We start from the raw sequence: 19,144 nt of genomic DNA, 5'->3' as shown, positions 1-19,144 counted from the left end.
GCCACGGTAATGTTTATTTGTCATCCAACCTGTTCATGAGGTCATAGACATAGATGGATGACGGGAAAACGCTGCTTGATCCAAAACCTTTGGGGCACCGTTAAGATTTGAATGGTAGGTGTTCAATTCAGTCTCCTGCAGTGTGCTCCATTGAACTTTGGATATGCTTTGATTTGTGTATTGGATAACCCACTACACAATCCCATTTCGAATTCATCCATCGAAAGTGGGGCCCAACAAATCAATGACCCAGATAAGTGATCTAGGAGTAGCCAATCCGTTTCCCCCAAAAACGTTCTATAGCACAAACTCAGGTGACGTGGCAGAATTCCAAAGCAAAACTTGAAAGCGGGTAATCCCATTTTGACTTTGCCTCGGGATTCTAAACCACGTCCGTGATCCGTGATGTTATCCTTTTTGCATTACCTTTCATGATGGTGGGACCCCGCAGCCAAAGCTCCCCCGTCCGATTCACCCCCAACACCTCTCCGCTCTCCGGATCGACGATCTTCGCCTCCATGTTAGCGGTTAGCAACCCCGCCGTACCGTACCTCTTGCTCTCGTCCACCGAATTCGTCGACGCCCCAATCCCCGTCGTCTCCGTCAGCCCATACCCCTGAAGAATCTTCACCGTCGGATACTTTGTCAGGAACCCATCCGTCACCTCCTTACTCAAGGGAGCCCCACCCGACAACACTGTCTTCAACGACCGGAGATCGTACTTGGATCGTATCGCATCGGCATGGTTCGTCAGCGCCACCAGTATCGGCGGCACGAGCGGCAGATACGTCACGTGATACCTGTCGATTGCCGAAAGCATGTCGTCCATCTCGAATTTCGAGAGCACCACGATCGTCGATCCGGCCGCCAGCAGGCCCGTTGCGAACGCCACCAGGCCGTACACGTGGAACATGGGGACGGTGCAGATGAACGACTGCTCCCCGTCTTCCAACCGAAATCTCCCGATAATTGTCTGCACTGTCCCGATTAGGTTTCTGTGAGACGACACGACGCCCTTGCTCATGCCGGTCGTGCCGGATGAGTAGAGCAGAGTCGCTGTATCGTCTTGCCTGACTCGGTCCCTGACTCGGCCCCGACTTGGCTCCTTCCGCATCATTTCCTCTATGGAAGAAACGATTATGGATTTCCGGCTCGAGTTGCCATCTTCTGCCTTGATGTTTTCTTCCAGAAGCACGATGGGGAGGCCCGAGTCGCCGAGTTTCGAGACGAGCGACCGAGTCGTGAAGGCGAGGATCGGTTTGGAATCGGCAATCTGCTTGCCGATTTCTTGCGGCGTGTTGAGGGGATTGGTGGTGGTGATGATGGCGCCGAGCGACATGACGGAGAGGCAGACGATGGGGAAGTAGATGGAGTTGGGGGAGAGGAGAAGGATGACATGGCCCTTGCGGATCCCGAGATCGGAGAGGCTTGTGGCCACGGAATCGACGGCCCGCCAGAGATCGGTAAAGGTGACGTGGCGGCCTGTGGAGGCATCGATAAGGGCGATCTTGCCGGAGTGAGGCCGGGAGGAGATGAAGGTGGTGAGGTCGAGGAATTCGTCAGGCGGTAGGTAGTTTGGCTTGCGCTTGCTGTAGAATGTGGAGCTGAACTTGCAGAAGCCGCTCTTGGGGTCGATCGAGGTGCTATTGTGCGCCATGGGTGGATTGGGAGGGGAGGCTGTGATCTCTGTTCTGAACTGGGAGTCTGGTCTTTACAGAGGAAACTGATGTTAAGAAAATTACGAAAACGTCCTCGGATTTTTGTGAAGTTGAGAGAACAGCCCGCACTAGGGTAACTCGCGCGGGGAAGCGGATTGGCTGGTGTACCTCACACCAGCTATATAGCTGGTATAATGACCTCAGCAAGTTGTGTGGATCTGATCATGAGGTATGTGTTATATCCAAACCGTCCATTCATTCGGCGAGCTTGTATTAAAGCTTGAGACGAAAAATAAGACAGATCTAGCCATCAAGTGGATCACACTGAAAATAGCAGCAGGGGATTAACCTTTTTTGGAGTCAGAGGTTTTGGATCAATAGAGATTTGTTTTTCTTCTTCATCCAATCCTTGTGACCTTGTAACCATATTGGATAGAAAAAAAACGTCAGGGTGGGCCCTATAAATTGTTTAATGGTGAAAATCATTATCTCCACTTCTATTCTTGGTGTGGTCCAGGTGATCTTTGAATATGATTCGTTTGGTAAAAATAAATGAACAGTTTATATATAATAAATACATCACTGTGTGGGGCTTAATCTCATTTTAACTGTTCGTACAACTCGGAGCTCGAGGAGCGCTCGTCTCCGCACGACACGTACCTACAGCAGATCTCTGGTGTGTGGCCAGCCAATCTGCTTCCGTCGCGCAGACGCGGATTGCGTTCTACTCCCACCGGTCTCCAGCTGGGAAAGGGCGGGGCCTCTGAGTGGCCACGGTGATGTATGGGTCTCATCTAAACCGTCCATCCATTTTTCTGTATCATTATAGTTTAAAAAATAAGGCAGATTTAAATCTCAAATGAACCACGCTACGGGAAGCAGCGGTGATAATGATTCTCACTATTGAAAATTTCCTAGGGCTCATGTATGAGGAGAAAACACAAACATTAGGTCTATACAAAACTTATGTGGCGCTCAAGAAGTTTTCAACGGTAAGAGATTAACCCCCATTGTGTAGTCTCCATGAACGTTGGATCTGTCTCATTTTATTTTTATTATATCGTAAAATGATACCAAAAAATGGATGCACGGGGTGGATACAAAACGTACATTACTGTGGCCACTCAAAACTCCTACCCGTTCCCAGCTGGAGACGGGCGGGGGTAGGACGCATTTAGCGTCCAGCTCGCGCTGGGTATCCACCGACGCGGATTTCCTGCCAAAGGCTTTTGCGCCAAGTTCCTGCGCAAACCTAGGTGGGGCCTACCGTGACGTTTTTGAAAAATCCGCACCCTCCAATGTTAACGTAGCCCACGTCGGAGGAAGCAATTGATATGGAAAGTAGCACCCGCCTGTATGTTTATATACCATCTAATCCATTCATATTTTGTGCCCGATCAGGATGAATTGTTTACTAAAAATTAGCATTATTCTAAAAGTCTCGTACCCCATGAATTTAGAGCTTTTAGGTTGAATTTTTTGGAGTGGCCTATCGGAGTGTTGATTCATACTTAATTTTTGGATCAAGGAACAGTATATTGTTTTTTACGTTATGGACGGTGTGGATGTTAAGGTAGTTAATTCGTTTCTCCACGTTAGTGAAATTAACGCCGACAGGTGCGGATTTTTTACAAACATCACTCCTATCGGAGTGTTGAATCATACTTAATTTTTGGATCAAGGAACAATATATTGTTTTTTATGTTATGGACGGTGTGGATTTTAAGTTAGTTAATTCATTTCTCCACGTTAGTGAAATTAACGCCGCCAGGTACCTAGCGCGTTGCACTGAAATGTTTTCCTTGTGCGGGGAAGCCGACTCTTTCGACGGGGATGTTTTGGTCAAAGGGCAGCAGGTTTTTCACATGACCGATTGAAAGGTTTTTGAATCATCTCCGACGTGATGTAGTATAACTGGTAGCACCGGAATCTGATACGGAGAGGATCTCTCATGTTCTCGTGGATAGGGACTAGGATGGTCGGTGCTGGCGGTTGCTCTGCTCTAGCACGATGCACATGTTTTATCCACACCGTCCATCCATTTTGCCAGCTAATTTTTTAAAACGAGTTAAAAATAGGCGGATCTAAGCATTGGTGAATCACACCACAGGAAATAGTTGTGATTGAATGTCCACTGTTAAAATATCTTGGGCCACAAAAGTATTGGATCAAGCTAATATTCTTGTTTTTCCTTCTTTCAGTTCCGTGTGACCTGATGAATAGCTTTGATAGAAAATAAACATTACAGTGGGCAAAGTTTTCAATGGTGAGCATTGAATCACTGCTATTTCTTATGGTGTGGCCCATTTGAAATTTGGATGTACCTTATTTTGGGTTAATATTCTAAAATGAGCTGGTGAGATAGATAGACGGAAGGGATAAAACACATGAGTCATGATAAGCCCATAGAGCACCAACCAGATCTCGGTATTGTAGGGATCACTAGAGCCATTATGGAAGAAAATGATTCAAGATATGCCACCTAAAAGTAGGTTTGAAATCATTAGTTGAAAAGAAAAACAGCATCAACATTAAGTTGTGGAAAATAAAGGTCAGTGATGGACGAGGTCTTCTAAGGAGTACCCGTTACCTCATATTGAAACTCTTATTAGTCAACATGGTCCAATGCCATATAGATTAGTTACCATTAGAGGTGGGCATCGAGCCGAGTCGAGTCGAGGTGGGCCAAGCTTGGCTTGGCTTGTCCATGATATACTCGAGTTCGAGCTCAAGCTCAAGTTTGGCCTCGAGCTCAACATTGAAGCTTGGCTTGTTTGCCAAAGTTGTCGAGTCGAGCTAGTGGTTTGGGTTGAGTCGAGTTTACCTCGAGTCAAGCTCGAGCTTGTTGGGTGAGAGAGAGTAATGGATTCTGTTCTTGATCCTCCTCCATTGATGAAAAATTCAAAAATCTTAAGAGAATCAAAGCAAAACCTGGTGAAAAAATCAAACAAAGCTTCAAATCGGATGAGGAAACCTTTAAGAACTGATCTGTTCTTGATCTTTTTCCACCAGCAGAAATCCAAGTACTAAAAAAGAAACAAAGCAGAACACAGATCAGAAATCTAAGTAAAGAACTCTAGCCAATTAGATTATTGGATTTCCTTGAAGCTCTAACAAATCTGAGAAAAACCCATCTCGAATTTCTTGGGTTTCTCGCCTAAGAAGTAGATCTCAAGAGATTGAATTCATATTATTGTGGAGTTGAAATGAAAACTAGTGGTGGTGGTCCGGGCGGGCGTGCGGCTATCAGTGGGCAGAGAAAGAGAAGAAAGGGAAAGGGAAGGGGGTGCGTGCAGTCGGGTAGAGACTCTAGGGTTCGTTTTTTATTTTTAAGTTTAAACTTAAAACTTATATTAATATAATATATATATATATAATATAATATATATAATATATAATATTTAATATATATATTAATCAAGCCGAGTCAAGTTGAAATGCCCCCTGGTCGAACTTGGCTTGAACTCAACTCGAGCTTCAAATAATTAGCTTGGCTCGGCTCGGCTCAAATCAGCCATTCAAGCTGAGTCAATCTGAGCTGACTCGAGCCGAGTCGAGCGAGCTTTTCAGCTAGCTTGACTCGTGAACAACCCTAGTTATCATAAATAGCTATTCAGATGAATTTATGATAAATCCTATGTCTATTTTACATTTTTTTTTTTTACGCACGCACACACACCCCCACACACTCACGCTAGCTATTTTACATATTTATACTATTCTTAGAGTATATAAGGTAGTCTCATGTGATTTAATATGATATTAGAGTCACCCCAAGGTACTATTTCATTAGTGCCTCTACTTTTGTTATTCCCCCTCACCGTGATGCTACTTTTTTGGAATCACTCCACTCTCCTCACTAATCCATCCATGGTTTGAAAATTGACTCTTCTCATCGCATCCACCTATTCTCCTTGCAAAACCCATTACCCATCTTTATATATCACATGTAATTTAGGTTAATTGGGAGATTAGGGCTAATTCCCTTCTCCTTTATTTATTTATATTAATAATAAATATTGTATTCAAATATAGGAGTCCACATGACCACCCAAAAATACAATGATTTTCACTTCAACATCACCAACCCAGTAGACCATTAGCTTCTTGCCCTAAACCTATTGTTATTGTCATCTTCAACGGAAAAAAAAAGAAGTCAACAACTCCCCGTTCAAGCAACTGTCCGCACCACAACCATCATCCTCATCACACCACTAACATTGTTTCTAGCCGAACAACTTCTGGCCACCACAAACCATCCTTTATTCTTTGCAATGTCGCCAGATCCCATCATCTCTTTCAATGTTAGTCTCTATTGCAGCCACCACTGTCAATCGCATATATAAATGTTTACTATGTACATCACTTTTCATCCCCTCTTATCACGCCCTCTAATTCGGATACAGAGTGTGTACCCTCAGACCTAAGTTACAGCATATAAATTGTACACCATGTGTACTAAAACCATTCCTTCACACCATTTTCCAGATGCTTAGTTAAAAAGTACACTAAGTTTCTAAACTTAAACCCTCAACAAAACATATCACATTCATTTATTTCAATCACATACGCATATATCCGCCATCACGATAATTTATGGGCATTCAATCCACATATTGATAACATTCACAAAAGTTAAACATGGTACCACAACCCTCCCATTTGGGGCTCCATTAAACCATTAACTAATAAAAGCTTTAACTATTCATAACTTTCAATTACTCAACTTAAAATTTGTTCAAAGACATAATTAAAGGAACATGAGTTCAACTAGATATGTTAGTGATTCAACATATTCAATTCGTCTTCATCAAGATAGGGCCATAACCCTTGTGAATCGTTCACTGGTTCACCTTCGTGCCTGGAAACTTGAGCAGTTGTTTCATTGTCCACTAAATCTGTACAGTTTTTCCATCAATAAAACGTCAGCTAGTCAGATCCGATGAGTGAACCCATCATGGTTCATTGACACCATAATTAAAATAGAAATGCATGAATGTCATGAGATGCATAGATGCGTGAATGCATCAAGTGGGTTAATCAGTCCACTTACTTGAGTTGTATCCAATCAACCCGCATATCTCCCCCTTTTTGGGGTAGGCTTCCACCTTCTTGGTAGAGCTTTCACATATTTTGAGCATCCAGGGATGGTCCCCTAGGTCACCCGGTACTCTAAGTACTTATAGGTCATTCTAGGAGTGCCCTTAGGTATTCAGCGCAATCATGCAATGCATGACATGAATGCATGAGAATGATTTATATATTATGTTAACAATTGTTACATATATAGCAATATATGTTATTTTAATTTTAAGCAAACAAGTGACGTAGGGAAGGACGTGAGGTCGAGCACCATCTTCCTCAAGGGAATAACTGTTCCGAAATCACGGAAGTTCTCTGGACTCCTCACAGAGATTTCTTGAATCCACGAGAAAGAAAGCAAGCAAAATAGAAAATAAATTCTATAAAATTTGAAATTGATTGATGAATGAAATAAACGAGTTCAAAACCCTTTAAATAGGGATATTAAGCAATGGAAGAGAAATCAAAAGCAAACTACAACTAAAACTCCTATAATTCGCAACTTACTATTTATAAACGGTCGTAATGTCTACTAGTGCACAAGGTTTTTGGTCAAAAATAGTAAGTATCTTATTTGGCCTCACCAAGTTGTTCTCCTAATTATTCTAAGCTCTTTTCACATTGGGCGCAACTCCTAAAGCCCAACGGATGAAGAATTATAATGAAACTAAAACTTACTATTTATAATAAAAACGGAATCAAAACAGGGAAATGATCTTCGATCTGGGGGTATTTTGCAAATTAGGGTTGCGCAACCTGGTGTGGCAGGGTTGGGTGGCTAAAGTAGCTTGTTCTACCCCAAAATCATATATTTTACGTCTGGTAACTCATTCTGGATTGCGAGATACACCCGATATAAGGTCTGACGGTTCGGATCATTTCTGTCGTCGACCGGGCCTTTTCTGATCCATCTTAGCGATGAAGTTGTCTGCGACCCACTCTATATTAATAAGCAATCAACACAAGGAATCACAATCAGTGAAAACAATCATATAACTAATTTAGTAACAATGGAGAGGAAACATGTTAGGATCACTCACCAATATTTTGGTGATGTAGATTCTGAGACGTTATCCCAAAATCAATTAAGCGACAACCACCTAAATATATAACGCAATCAAATATATTTATATTTTTAGTAGTTTATATAATCTGTCTCAGCTTGTTGATCATCTAATTTAGGACTCACGTGAGGAATCTAACTATTGATTTGAATCCCTTTAACTTTCATTCTTAACATGTAATTATGGATGGTCAATTACGGATGATCATTTTTTTACTGTGGGGCCTACTTGATTAACCCAAGGTGAGCTAACCACACCAACATTTTAAGATGATTGAGAGTTATTACTACTTCACATTATACATTAAAATATCAGAATTTACAAATCAAACAAAATGTTCTAACGGATTGTCGATTGATCGACAGAGACTACAAAAACTAAGTTTATGATGATCTGATTTATAACTTTGATTGTTCTTCTTTATTTTTCCTACTTTTAATATTTATTGGTCATATGGTCAGATTTGAATCATTCATCAGTTCCACATGATCGATTGAGGGGATGACTAATGAATTTTCAAATCTAAACCATTTAAGATCCAGATTTCTTTTAACAACAATCATTCTTACAATTAGTGTGGCCCATCATCATATAATCAAATCCATCTAGAATTCCGGATAAAGTCTTAGATATATTCCAGAATTCACATAAATTACGTAGATCAAATCTGATACATCCGATGATCCATTGATCATATGCGACAGATCTAATCCATCAATTGACATCACAAAATCTTAGATTGAAAATGGGTCAATAGATCGCTTAGATCCTTCGACCTCACCCGCAATCGAGAGTTGTAGTGGCAAGAGTCGATCCCACGACCTCTCTCTCAACCAAGAGTATCGTTATCAACTCAGCTATTAACTTTTTTTATTTCTTAATTAAAAATAAAATATTTAACTATTTATTTTAGTTTTAAGTGCACTAAAATTCAGAGTCATTACACCTTTGGCAGCATTTTCATGCGTTTGCAAACATGTGGCTACAACCCGTATTGTCATCCGTTCTCAAGCAGCCATGCTGCTAATTGAACCCACCAACACCCCTACATCACGGATCTCGCAAGATCTACAATCATCTTCTTTAGCAAGCATAAGCCTCGGTTCTGCAATCACTAACGATCAAACCATCATCAATAGCCCCAAATTCGGCCACCACATATATATGGCATTATCTATTATTCCAAGTCTGTCATCATCTCCAATAAGATTTTGATCTTCATTTCTGTCACCAAATATTCAAAACTAAGATCACAACCGTCTAATCTGCATATCTCATCTAGTTACATTGCCATTTTCATTAAATCTAGTCAAAATCTAATCCTGCAGACACCATCACAAAACCCTATCCTATATTTAGTGACCAGATGTGTTTTTTATTTGTGTGGGGTGTTTCGATTCGACCTTTTTTTGAGCTTTTAGATCGGACCCATTACCATGTCAGCCTTATGGCCGAATCTACTCTTCTTTACTATTGGAAAAGTAAATATCTATTGAAAGAACAACACTTGAAATCTATTTCAATGGAAGTGCAACTAGATCATTTGCTAGTTGTTGAAAGTACTAGTGTTTCATATGCATCCTATGATGTTCATTGGTTTCTCATCTTCTATATTATCATTGAATTTTTTTTCTTTTACTTTTGAATAAATGTTTATTATACATTTCAAACTTAATTACTCATTTCATAATACCTTAAATTAGATAAGGATGCTAGAGTATAAGATATATGGAATACTTACCATAGATAATTGTTATAGGAAATTTTACATGTCACTCCAAGTCGACCCGTGCCATACTCCGAACAGTTTAGGCCAGCGAAGCACTACGTAGCGTGGTGTAACCTCCTCCGATCTCCGAGTAAAGTGAAATTAGACTCGGAACATAGGTGTAGAGTCGAGCTCTCCCTCTGAGTCTGACGGATACCACCATTGCGAGAATCGATCGCAAGGACCGTTTCAAGATTGGACCTCGGTTCAACCTCAGTGCTCAGATTATCCCCGATGTCACGTTCTCAAGATAATTGCTTAACCGCCCACACTTGCATGACCTCCGCATGATCTCCATTCACACGACCTCTGTTGTTCGCGGTTGAGGCCTAATAAGGTGCCGAGAATAATGGACATGTCTACCTTAAATGAAAGGTATAAATAAGAGACATTTCTACGGGAACAGGTACGCAAATCTCTCACCCAAACCCCTACAACACTGCTTAGACCCAGATTCATAGCCTGACTTTGGCATCGGAGGGTCCCCTGCTCTAGCCAGGGTCTCCTTTGTCCTTCCTTTGTGCAGGTATCCAGAGGTTGGAGTCCAAGCTCGAAGCTCGGTGTGGGTGAACTAGATTTCTACATCAACAATCTAGCGCCATTTATGGGAATTTCAAACAAAAAGTCTTTACAACTTAACACCTATAAATGGCTAAGGGAAAGAGGAGAGCACCACCGGTCCAAGCAGCGGAGCCTGAGCCTGCTGGGCAACGACAATCCTCATCAGTACTTCAAGCCGAATCGGCTCTAACCGGACTGTCTTAAAGGACTCGGAGCCAAGGAAGCAAGTATCGAGCAATGCATAATCAGATACAGGTGTTGGTTAACGATGTTAACTAATTAAAGGAGCAGCAAGAAGTGGGACAACAACCGCTCTCCAACCGAGGAGAAGCTATCCCGGTCGCGATAGAACAACTGATTCCAATGGGCTCGCAAGCAGGAGTGTCTTGGATTGCATTAACTCGGGCCCCAGCTCACACTTGGAACACAACAACTAAAGTTTCGACCTATGTATTCGAGACCTCGGCTCTCACCCTAACCGATCTCCGTCATGAGTTGGAGAGGAGGAGAAGAGGTAGGACACCCGAGGCTGAAGTCCCTCCCGAGATTGTTGCGGAGAATAAGGATCCATGGGAAGCCCAGCTCAACAAACTTCGTAATCAAATCAAGAACATGCAGCGAGGGTGTCAGGTGTAAACTCCGACCGCAGTGGAAGCGATGATGGAGGAGACCGAACCTCCATTCACCAATGAAATCATGAGTGTAGCGATGCCTCTGAGGTTCAAGATGCCCCCCATCATCTAATATTCAAGCTTTGGAGATCCGATGGAACACTTGGAGTCTTATCGCTCCTGGATGCAGATCCAGTCGGCATCAGAAGAGATGATGTGTAGAGCGTTCTCAATAACCCTTACGGGGGCTGCGAGGAACTGGTACGACAACTCAAGCCGAGATCGATCGGTACGTTCGCCGAACTCAGCCGACCCTTCCTGACACAGTTCATTGTCGGGAAGAAGAGTCGGAAGCCGTCGACTCATCTGCTTACCCTCAAACAAAGGAGCGGAGAATCATTGAAAGATTATATTTCCCGCTTCAACGAGGAAGCCTTGAAGGTTGACGATTATTCTGACAAGATATCTTTGATCGCTATGATTAGCGGACTGAAGGACGGGAGATTCCTTTTTTCGATTAGAAAGAATCCCTCGACAACTCTGAGCGAACTCATAAGCAGAGCACAGAAGTACACAAACGCCGAAGAGTTCTTCAGTTCGAGGAAGAACGCTCAAAGTTCAGAACAATCATCCAAAGAGAAGAAGCGCAAGGATTTTCCATCTCAACTGAGCACGAGTAAGAAGAGGACGATGACGAGTCGTCCCGTAACCACAGGCCCAGCAGGAAGCCCGAGAGTCGGTTTAGCTCGTACACCCCTCTCAACACTTCCCAAGAGTAAATTTTGCTAGAAATCAGAGATAAAAGACTACTAAATTTGCTAAGCTATATGAAGACCGACGCAAGTTAGCGAGACAAGCGCAACTATTGCCGCTTTCATCGCGACCACGAATATAACACTAGTGACTGTGTCAACTTGAAGGAGGAAATCGAGGCCCTCACCACAAGGGGCACCTACGATAGTATGTAAAGGACGAGAAGAAGCTTCGGAAGGAGGAATTATTGGCTCGTGAAGCAGATGACACCATCGAGATCCGGACGATATTTGGAGGGCCATCCAAAGGTGGGGACTCAAATCAAGCTCGAAAGGCCTATGCTCGCAATACCGACCCTAAGCACTATGTGTACCTCACAGGCCGACTGAGTAAAGAGCCTTGTTTAAGTCCGTGCACTCTAACTTTCACAGAAGACGATGCAAGGGGGATTCAACACCCTCATGATGATGAGCTAGTAGTCATGATGACTATAGCTAATCGCAAGGTGTATCGAATCCTGATCGACACTGGAAGCTCGACTGACATATTATACTCGGAGGCGTTTGACAGGATGGGTATTGATAGGTCACGACTCAGGCCTATTCGGACCCCACTGCATGGCTTCGTGGGTGACAAGGTCATCTCGGAAGGGGCGATTTCCCTCCCGGTCATGGCTGGAGAAGGACAGAATCAAGTCACTCTTTTAGTGGATTTCTTGGTGGTGAATACACCGTCTACACACAGCGTCATCATCTGGCGTCCGTCCCTTAATGCCATAAGAGTAGTGGTGTTTACGTACCACCTTATGATGAATTCCCAGCCGTAGGAGGGGTTGACTATATCCGAGGCGATCAGTAGGAGGCTCGGCGCTGCTATTTCATTGCAGTCAGAAAGGGTTCAGTGAAGTAAGCCTTTACAATAGGCTTGCTCAACCCTAGAGAAGGTACCTTGATGGAGGCTCTCCCGTTGAGGACTTCCTCTCCCTTCTGCTTTGACGATGCCGATCTGACTAAGACGGTTCAGCTCAAGTCAGCCTTAAGTCCCGAACAATGGAGTGGAATGTTGAGTTTCTTATGATAGCATTGAGATGTCTTCGCATGGTCTCACCAGGACATGCCGGGCATAGCCTCCGAGGTCATGGTCCATAGATTGCATCTGGATCCAGAGTACAAACCGGTAAAGCAGAAGAGAAGGGCTTTCAAGCCCGAGAGGTACACAGCGATTGCTGAGGAGGTCGCAAAGCTCCTCGATGCTGGCTTTATAGAAGAGGTCCACTATCCAGACTGGATCGCCAACGTTGTGCTCATTAAGAAGGCTAATGAGAAATAACGCATCTGCATAGACTAGTCCAACCTCAATAAGCCATGCCCCAAGGATAGCTTCCCCCTCCCGAGGATCGACCAATTGGTCGATAGTATAACCGGGCACGAGCTCTTATCCTTCATGGATGCGTACTCTGGCTACAACCAGATAGCTATGCATCCATCAGATAAGCAGAAAATGGCATTTGTCACAGACAAAGGGCTCTACTGTTATCGAGTTACGTTGATCGGGTTCAAGAATGCAGGGGCGACCTATTAGCAATTGGTAAACAAGATGTTCACTCAACAGATCAGTAGGACCATGGAAGTCTATGTCGATAACATGCTCATGAAGAGTATCAAGTTGATGGACATCTCGGACCTAGCCGAGGCCTTCTATATTCTTCAAAAGTATTAGATGAGACTGAACCCCACGAAATGCACATTCGGAATAAGTGCGAGTAAGTTCCTCGGCTTCCAAGTCAGTCAAAGAGGCATTGAAGCCAATCCAGAAAAGATAAAAGCTCTTTTAGATATGAGTTCACCTCGGAACCTGAAAGAGATACAGTGCTTGACAGGAAGAGTAGCTGCTCTCAACCGTTTCGTCTCCAGGGCCACGGACAAGTGCCTACCTTTCTTCCAGTAGTTGAAAGGTAGCAAGAAGGCAGAGTAGACTCTTAAGTGCGAACAAGCATTTCAACAGTTGAAGATGTATCTCGGATCACCCCCTCTACTGTTCAAGCTGGAGAAGGGAGAGTTACTGTTTCTATACCTAGCTGTATCCCCCTCAGCCGTCAGCTTAGCGCTCATCACAGAGTTGGAAGGGAAACAATATCCAGTTTACTATGTCAGCAAGGCACCAATCCCGGCAAAGACAAGGTATCCCGTTATGGAAAAGCTTGCCTTATCCTTGATCACTTTAACTCGGAGGTTATGCTCGTATTTCCAGGCACATCCCATGTGTCCTCACAGATCAACCTCTCCGACAGGTGTTACAGAAGCCAGAGGCATCCAAGCGATTGGTTAAATGGGCAGTCGAGCTCGGTGAGTTCGATATTGAATATCGACCGAGGACAGCTATCAAGGGCTAGGCTGTGGCCAACTTTATAGCAGAGTTCACCACTAAGAATAGTGAAGACGAGCTGTCAGGTTCAGACGTATCTACCGACCAGGGAGAGGACTCGACGATTCAATCCATTCCTCAGTTCGAGGAAGTGGCCAAATCAGAAGATGCTTGGACTTTGTATGCAGATGGTTCATCGGACTCCAAGCACGGAGGCGCTGGGATCGTCCTGGTTGCTCCCGATGTAACAATAGTCCAGTATGCCATCAAGCTCGGATTTTGAGCCTCGAATAATGAAGCAAATATGAGGCACTATTGGCCGGGCTCAGATTGGCAGTCAACATGGGAGTCCGAGTCTTAATCGTAAGTGCGACTCCCAGCTAGTCGTAAATTAGAGAACCACAGAGTATGAAGCGAAAGAAGCCAAGATGATAGCCTACTTAAGCAAAGCTCGGAAGCTGATTGGAAAGTTTTAGGAATGCGATGTCAGCCAAATCCCGAGGACAGAGAATTCATGGGTCGATGCACTCGCCAAGTTGGCCTCAGCGACTGAGGGAAGAGTTCCAAGATTCATTCTAGTGGAATTCTTAGACAAGTCAAGCATCGATGATTGCATTCTAGAGGTCATCCGACCCGTGTAGACTACTCCAAGTTGGATGGATCCGATCATAGAATTCCTCAGAGATGGCAAAGTCCCCGAGGATAGATTGAAGGCTCGTCGATTGAGGATCAGATCGGCTTGATATGTCATCATTGGGGACATATTATATAAGAGGGGGTTCTCCCAACCTTATCTGAGGTGTCTGAGGCCAGGTGAGGCGGACTATGTGATCAGAGAAATCCATGAAGGGATATGCGGTAATCATTCAGGGAGCAGGGCCTTAGCATAGAAAATCATTCGTTAGAGGTACTTTTGGCCAACAATCCAGGCCGACTCTAATGACTTCACTCGGAGGTGCAACAAGTGTCAAAGATTTTCAGCTATCCCTAGACAGCCAGCTGAGAAGCTAACTCCGATGACTGGACCCTGGCTATTTGCTCAATGGGGGATCGATATCATCGGTCCATTGGCACAGGGTAAAGGCAAGACAAAGTATGCAATTGTGGCGGTGGATTACTTCACTAAGTGGGCCGAGGCAGAGCCCGTCGCCAAGATCACCGAGTAGAAGATAACAAACTTCGTCTGGAAGAACATAATTTGTCGGTTCAGAGTCCCACATACCATTGTCTCTGACAACGGAAAGCAGTTCGACATGACAAATTCAAAAGCATGTGCCAGAACCTCGGGATCAGTAATGCCTACTCGTCACCTCGACATCTTCAGTCAAATGGCTAGGTGAAGGCAGTGAATAAGATTATCAAAGGCCAACTCAAGACCAGATTGGAAAAAGTGAAAGGGCTCTTGGCCGATGAGCTCCCGTTCGTGTTATAAGCTTACAGAACCACAGCTCAGACAGCAACGGGAGAGACGCTATTCTCCCTCTCTTATGGGACTGAAGCTATCATCCTAGTTGAGTTCGGACTTCCCACTGCTTGAGTGCAGTCATATCACAATGGGAAGAACTCCGAGCAGCTGGCAACGAGCCTCAACCTTATTGAAGAACTAAGGGACACCGCTAGGATGTGAATCGCTGCTCGACATCAGTAGGTCGCCCGCTTCTACAACTCCAGGGTCAGAGTGAGGCAATCTAACTAGGGGATTTAGTCCTGCATTACGTATTTCAAAACATGTCGGAACCAGGGGTGGGGACCCTAGGACCAAATTGGGAAGGTCCTTACCGAGTTGTAAGCTCGGCTCTTACCGGCTCGAGGACCTGGAAGGACAGCCTCTACCACATCCTTGGAACTCCGAGCATCTAAGGATGTACTACCCATGAAAAGTAATGTAAATCGCTCCATTTCGTCAAGAGTTGACGACCTTAATAAAGAGTGTTCTCTTTTTGTAAGACATCCGTTTCATTATACTCAGCTTATCTACTCGGCCTACATGGGATTTTCATCCCGAGAAGTGATCTGGCCAATCAATAAAGAATGCTACGAAAAGCTATCCCTCATGTGTAGGGATGGGACTCTTCAGTAAGCCGGCTCTTAAAGAAGAGATCGACCTACTATCTGACAAGTACTAAGTATCTACGCATTCAACAAAGCATTAAACATCTACGCATTCAAAAGAATCATAATCATCTTCCATAAAATTAAAATATCCAGAACAACACCGAGACGTTGTAACATCTATCAGAGCCCAAAAAATTGTTTAGAAAGAAAAAAAAAGAAGATAACTAGCTGGTCAGAGGAGGAAGGGCCTCTTGGCCTTGAGCAGTAGGAGGGGCTGTAGAGTCGGGGACTCGGCTGGAAGGGACATCCTCAGTTGGTTGCTTTTCTTCATTAGTGGCAAGGGCGTCGAGGTTAAGGTCCGGGTGCAGTTCCCGGACATCCTCTATGCAGGCATTATAGCCGCAATAGCAAAACTTTTTAGCCTGTGCGGTCCTTTCCTCTGAGGCTTTGTATGCCTTCACAACAGCAGCGGTCATCGAAGTGACAGAGGCCTCGAACTCGGCTTGCTAAGTTGCCACTGCCTTCGCAACTTCAGCCTTTAGCTCCGTCATATCGTCGATCTTAGTCTGCTCCAGCTTCTCCTTCAGCAGGGCATTGTACTCATCTGCGAAACCGAGGGCGGCCTTGGTCTTGGTGAGCGCGGACACTGCCCCGTTGCATCGGCTCCGGAGCTCGAAGATGTCCTCTTGGTAGAGCAGCTCCCTGACCTTCACCTAGGACAGTTGGCCCTGCAACTCCCCCTGCTCTTGTTTGAGCGCCTTGACCTCAGCTTGGAGAGCCTTGAACTCCTAGTCCTTCCGAGTTATCTCCCTTAGCCGCTCACGGGTTGAGAGAAGCATGGGCACCGACTGAGTCAGAAGAAGCCATTATCAGATCAAGGGAACAACTCAAAGTTATTTAGGAGCTAAATGAAAGCGTGCATGAATGTTACCTTGTAGTAGACGGAAGCGATGTCATTGATGAAAGACTTGTGCTGCTTGGTGAGCAGGTCAGCGATCTCCTCCTCTGGGGCATGCCTGGCTGCCCAGTTGACCACGCCGGACATGTGGTAGCTCGGCGGTAGCCTACCCCCCCAGGGAGAGTGGCAAATTCTGCTGCTTCCATGACTCAACTAGCCGTCGATGCCGGAGCCTCGGCCATGGCGGCGTCCCCTTCCTTGCGCGCTTCCTCTTGCTTGAAGGAAGAATTGATCGCAATCGCTCTGGTTCAGAGGGGGCATGGAGACCCCGACTTGAGGTGTCTCCTTCCTCTTCGAAGCTACCACAACGTCAGCCATGGAGACCTCGACCTGTGGTGTCTCATCCCTCTTTCGGGGAGTAATCTTGATCTGAGGTTCGGATCACAACTTTCATTAATGGTCGGAACCTTGCTTTTCCTCGACTCGGACAACTCGGCCATACCTGCGTAAGCATTAAAGATTAGAAAAGTTCAAAGACTAAAGAAATTCAAGTACAGTGGGAGTAGTACTTACTCAGAGCAGAAGCAAAAGATTTGAGTCAGTAAAGCTCGGACTGGTGGAGGTTGTCCTGGGTAATCAAATAGTGCCAGATGCGTTGATCCTCCTGACACAACCTCGCCTTGATAACTTGGGATTTGAGGGGTGAAGAGAGGTGGGGGGCTCCCCTTGGGAAAGCTGCAAGGGAAAATAAGACTCGGTCAGAGTAGAATTAATCAAGAAAGTAAATAGTCGACAACTATCTCTCGGAATCCGACCTGGAAGAGAAAATTTTGTGGGTACGCAGACCCGCAGGTTTCTGACTTCAGTACCCGGCGCTTCCCATTCTCTTGAAGGCCAGAACCACTTATTCTTCCAATCTTTATTGGAAGTAGGGAGTCAGAGGACGAGACCCGAGCCCTGATGGGCTCTACTGGCGAAGTAATACCAACACAGCTCGTTACGGTCGTGTTTGGCCTTGTATAAGGATAAAAACTCGTCAGGCGTCAGTTCCTAGTTCTGAACTTGATGCCATATCATATACGAGGCCATCAAGATCCTCCAAGCATTGGGGATGAGCTGACCCAGAGCTAGTCTCAGTTTTGCAGTTAGAGGTCGGAGGAAAGGGTGCATCAGAAGTTGGAGTCCGCATTGCAAGGCAAAGAGGAAGATCACAACGTCGCCATCAACGGGGTCTCCTGGGACGTCATGGGGGGCTGGGGCTGGGGCTGAGATGATCATGGAGTCTGGGATCTAGAACTCCTCACGAATTTGAGCCATATGGGACTCAACAAGCACGGAGCCCCCCAGGGATGAGCTCTTTCGACCGATCGCCCGATGGCCCAGCTAGGCTCTCCCCATCGAGTCTCGGAGTATTGTTTTTGAACCTTTGGGGTAGGAGGTGGCTTTCTAGCTCCTCCCTGATTGCAGACGCGGGTAGAGTGAGACTACCTCCAAAGGCCCCTCCGAGGCCTCAAGCCTGGAGTCCTAACTCTCTGGCTCAGACTCTTCTTGATAGTAACGACCTTCCCGGGCATCATCCGAGTCTCCTACCATTGTATTCAGACAAGTAAAAGGGAAACAGAACGGAAGAAGATCGGAAATGGAAGAAACTCACTGGAAGTTATCGCTCTGGGAGATCTTCTAAAAGCAAGAAACTCTCAAAGCTTTCAGAGCGTAGAAATGCTGAAGGGGAGGAAAGAATGATTTATATAGCCCCAGCGTGACTGTTCGCCATCATTACAAACTGCTGTCTCCGAAGCCAAACCTACATCAGCCGAGTTGGGGAAGCACGTGGCAACAGGCCATTCGCTGCTGCACTTCGAGCCATGTCCCACCAACCAGTCATTACACTTCGACTCCACTCCTGAGAGTCCATGCAGCAGTCCCGCAAGGGCCTTAGCGATTCCTATCTATAACTGTCGCCACGTGTTCAGTGGTGATACGTGCGTATTTGAAGGGACGTAATAATGCGCCGCCTCAATGATGAAACGGTATAAATGCGACCGTACGACATGACCTGAGCAGGCCGACTCTTCATTATGGGAAATGCGATTGTTCGTTTCACCAAATCTTGTACTCCTTAAGTCCGAGCTCGGACTCAGGGAGTAGGGGGCTTCTATTATGAAAAATTTTACATGTCACTCTGAGTTGACCCGTGCCATACTTCGAATAGTTTGGGCTAGCGAAGCACTACGCAGTGTGGTGTAACCTCCTCCGATCTTTAAGTAAAGTGAAATCAGACTTGGAATATAAGTGTAGAGGCAATCTCTCCCTCCAAGTTTGGCAGATAC

At 45.0% G+C, this 19,144-nt stretch overlaps 1 protein-coding gene across 1 annotated transcript; it reads right to left on the bottom strand.

Moving 5' to 3' along the window:
* Positions 1-367: 367 nt before the first annotated feature.
* LOC131243280 (probable CoA ligase CCL5) lies at positions 368-1,786 on the bottom strand. Its single transcript, XM_058242507.1, has one exon. The coding sequence runs from the start codon at positions 1,655-1,657 to the stop codon at positions 383-385; it is 1,275 nt and encodes a 424-aa protein (XP_058098490.1). The 5' UTR covers positions 1,658-1,786; the 3' UTR covers positions 368-382.
* Positions 1,787-19,144: the final 17,358 nt, after the last annotated feature.

The sequence above is a fragment of the Magnolia sinica genome, chromosome 4 (genome assembly GCF_029962835.1).
Source record: "Magnolia sinica isolate HGM2019 chromosome 4, MsV1, whole genome shotgun sequence".
NCBI lineage: Eukaryota > Viridiplantae > Streptophyta > Magnoliopsida > Magnoliales > Magnoliaceae > Magnolia > Magnolia sinica.
Note: the sequence above shows the minus strand (reverse complement) of the source record. Positions and strands in the feature narration are given on the sequence as shown.

Coding starts and splice junctions, on each gene's coding strand:
- LOC131243280 (XM_058242507.1), bottom strand. CDS start 1,657: ATGGCGCACAATAGCACCTCGATCGACCCCAAGAGCGGCTTCTGCAAG.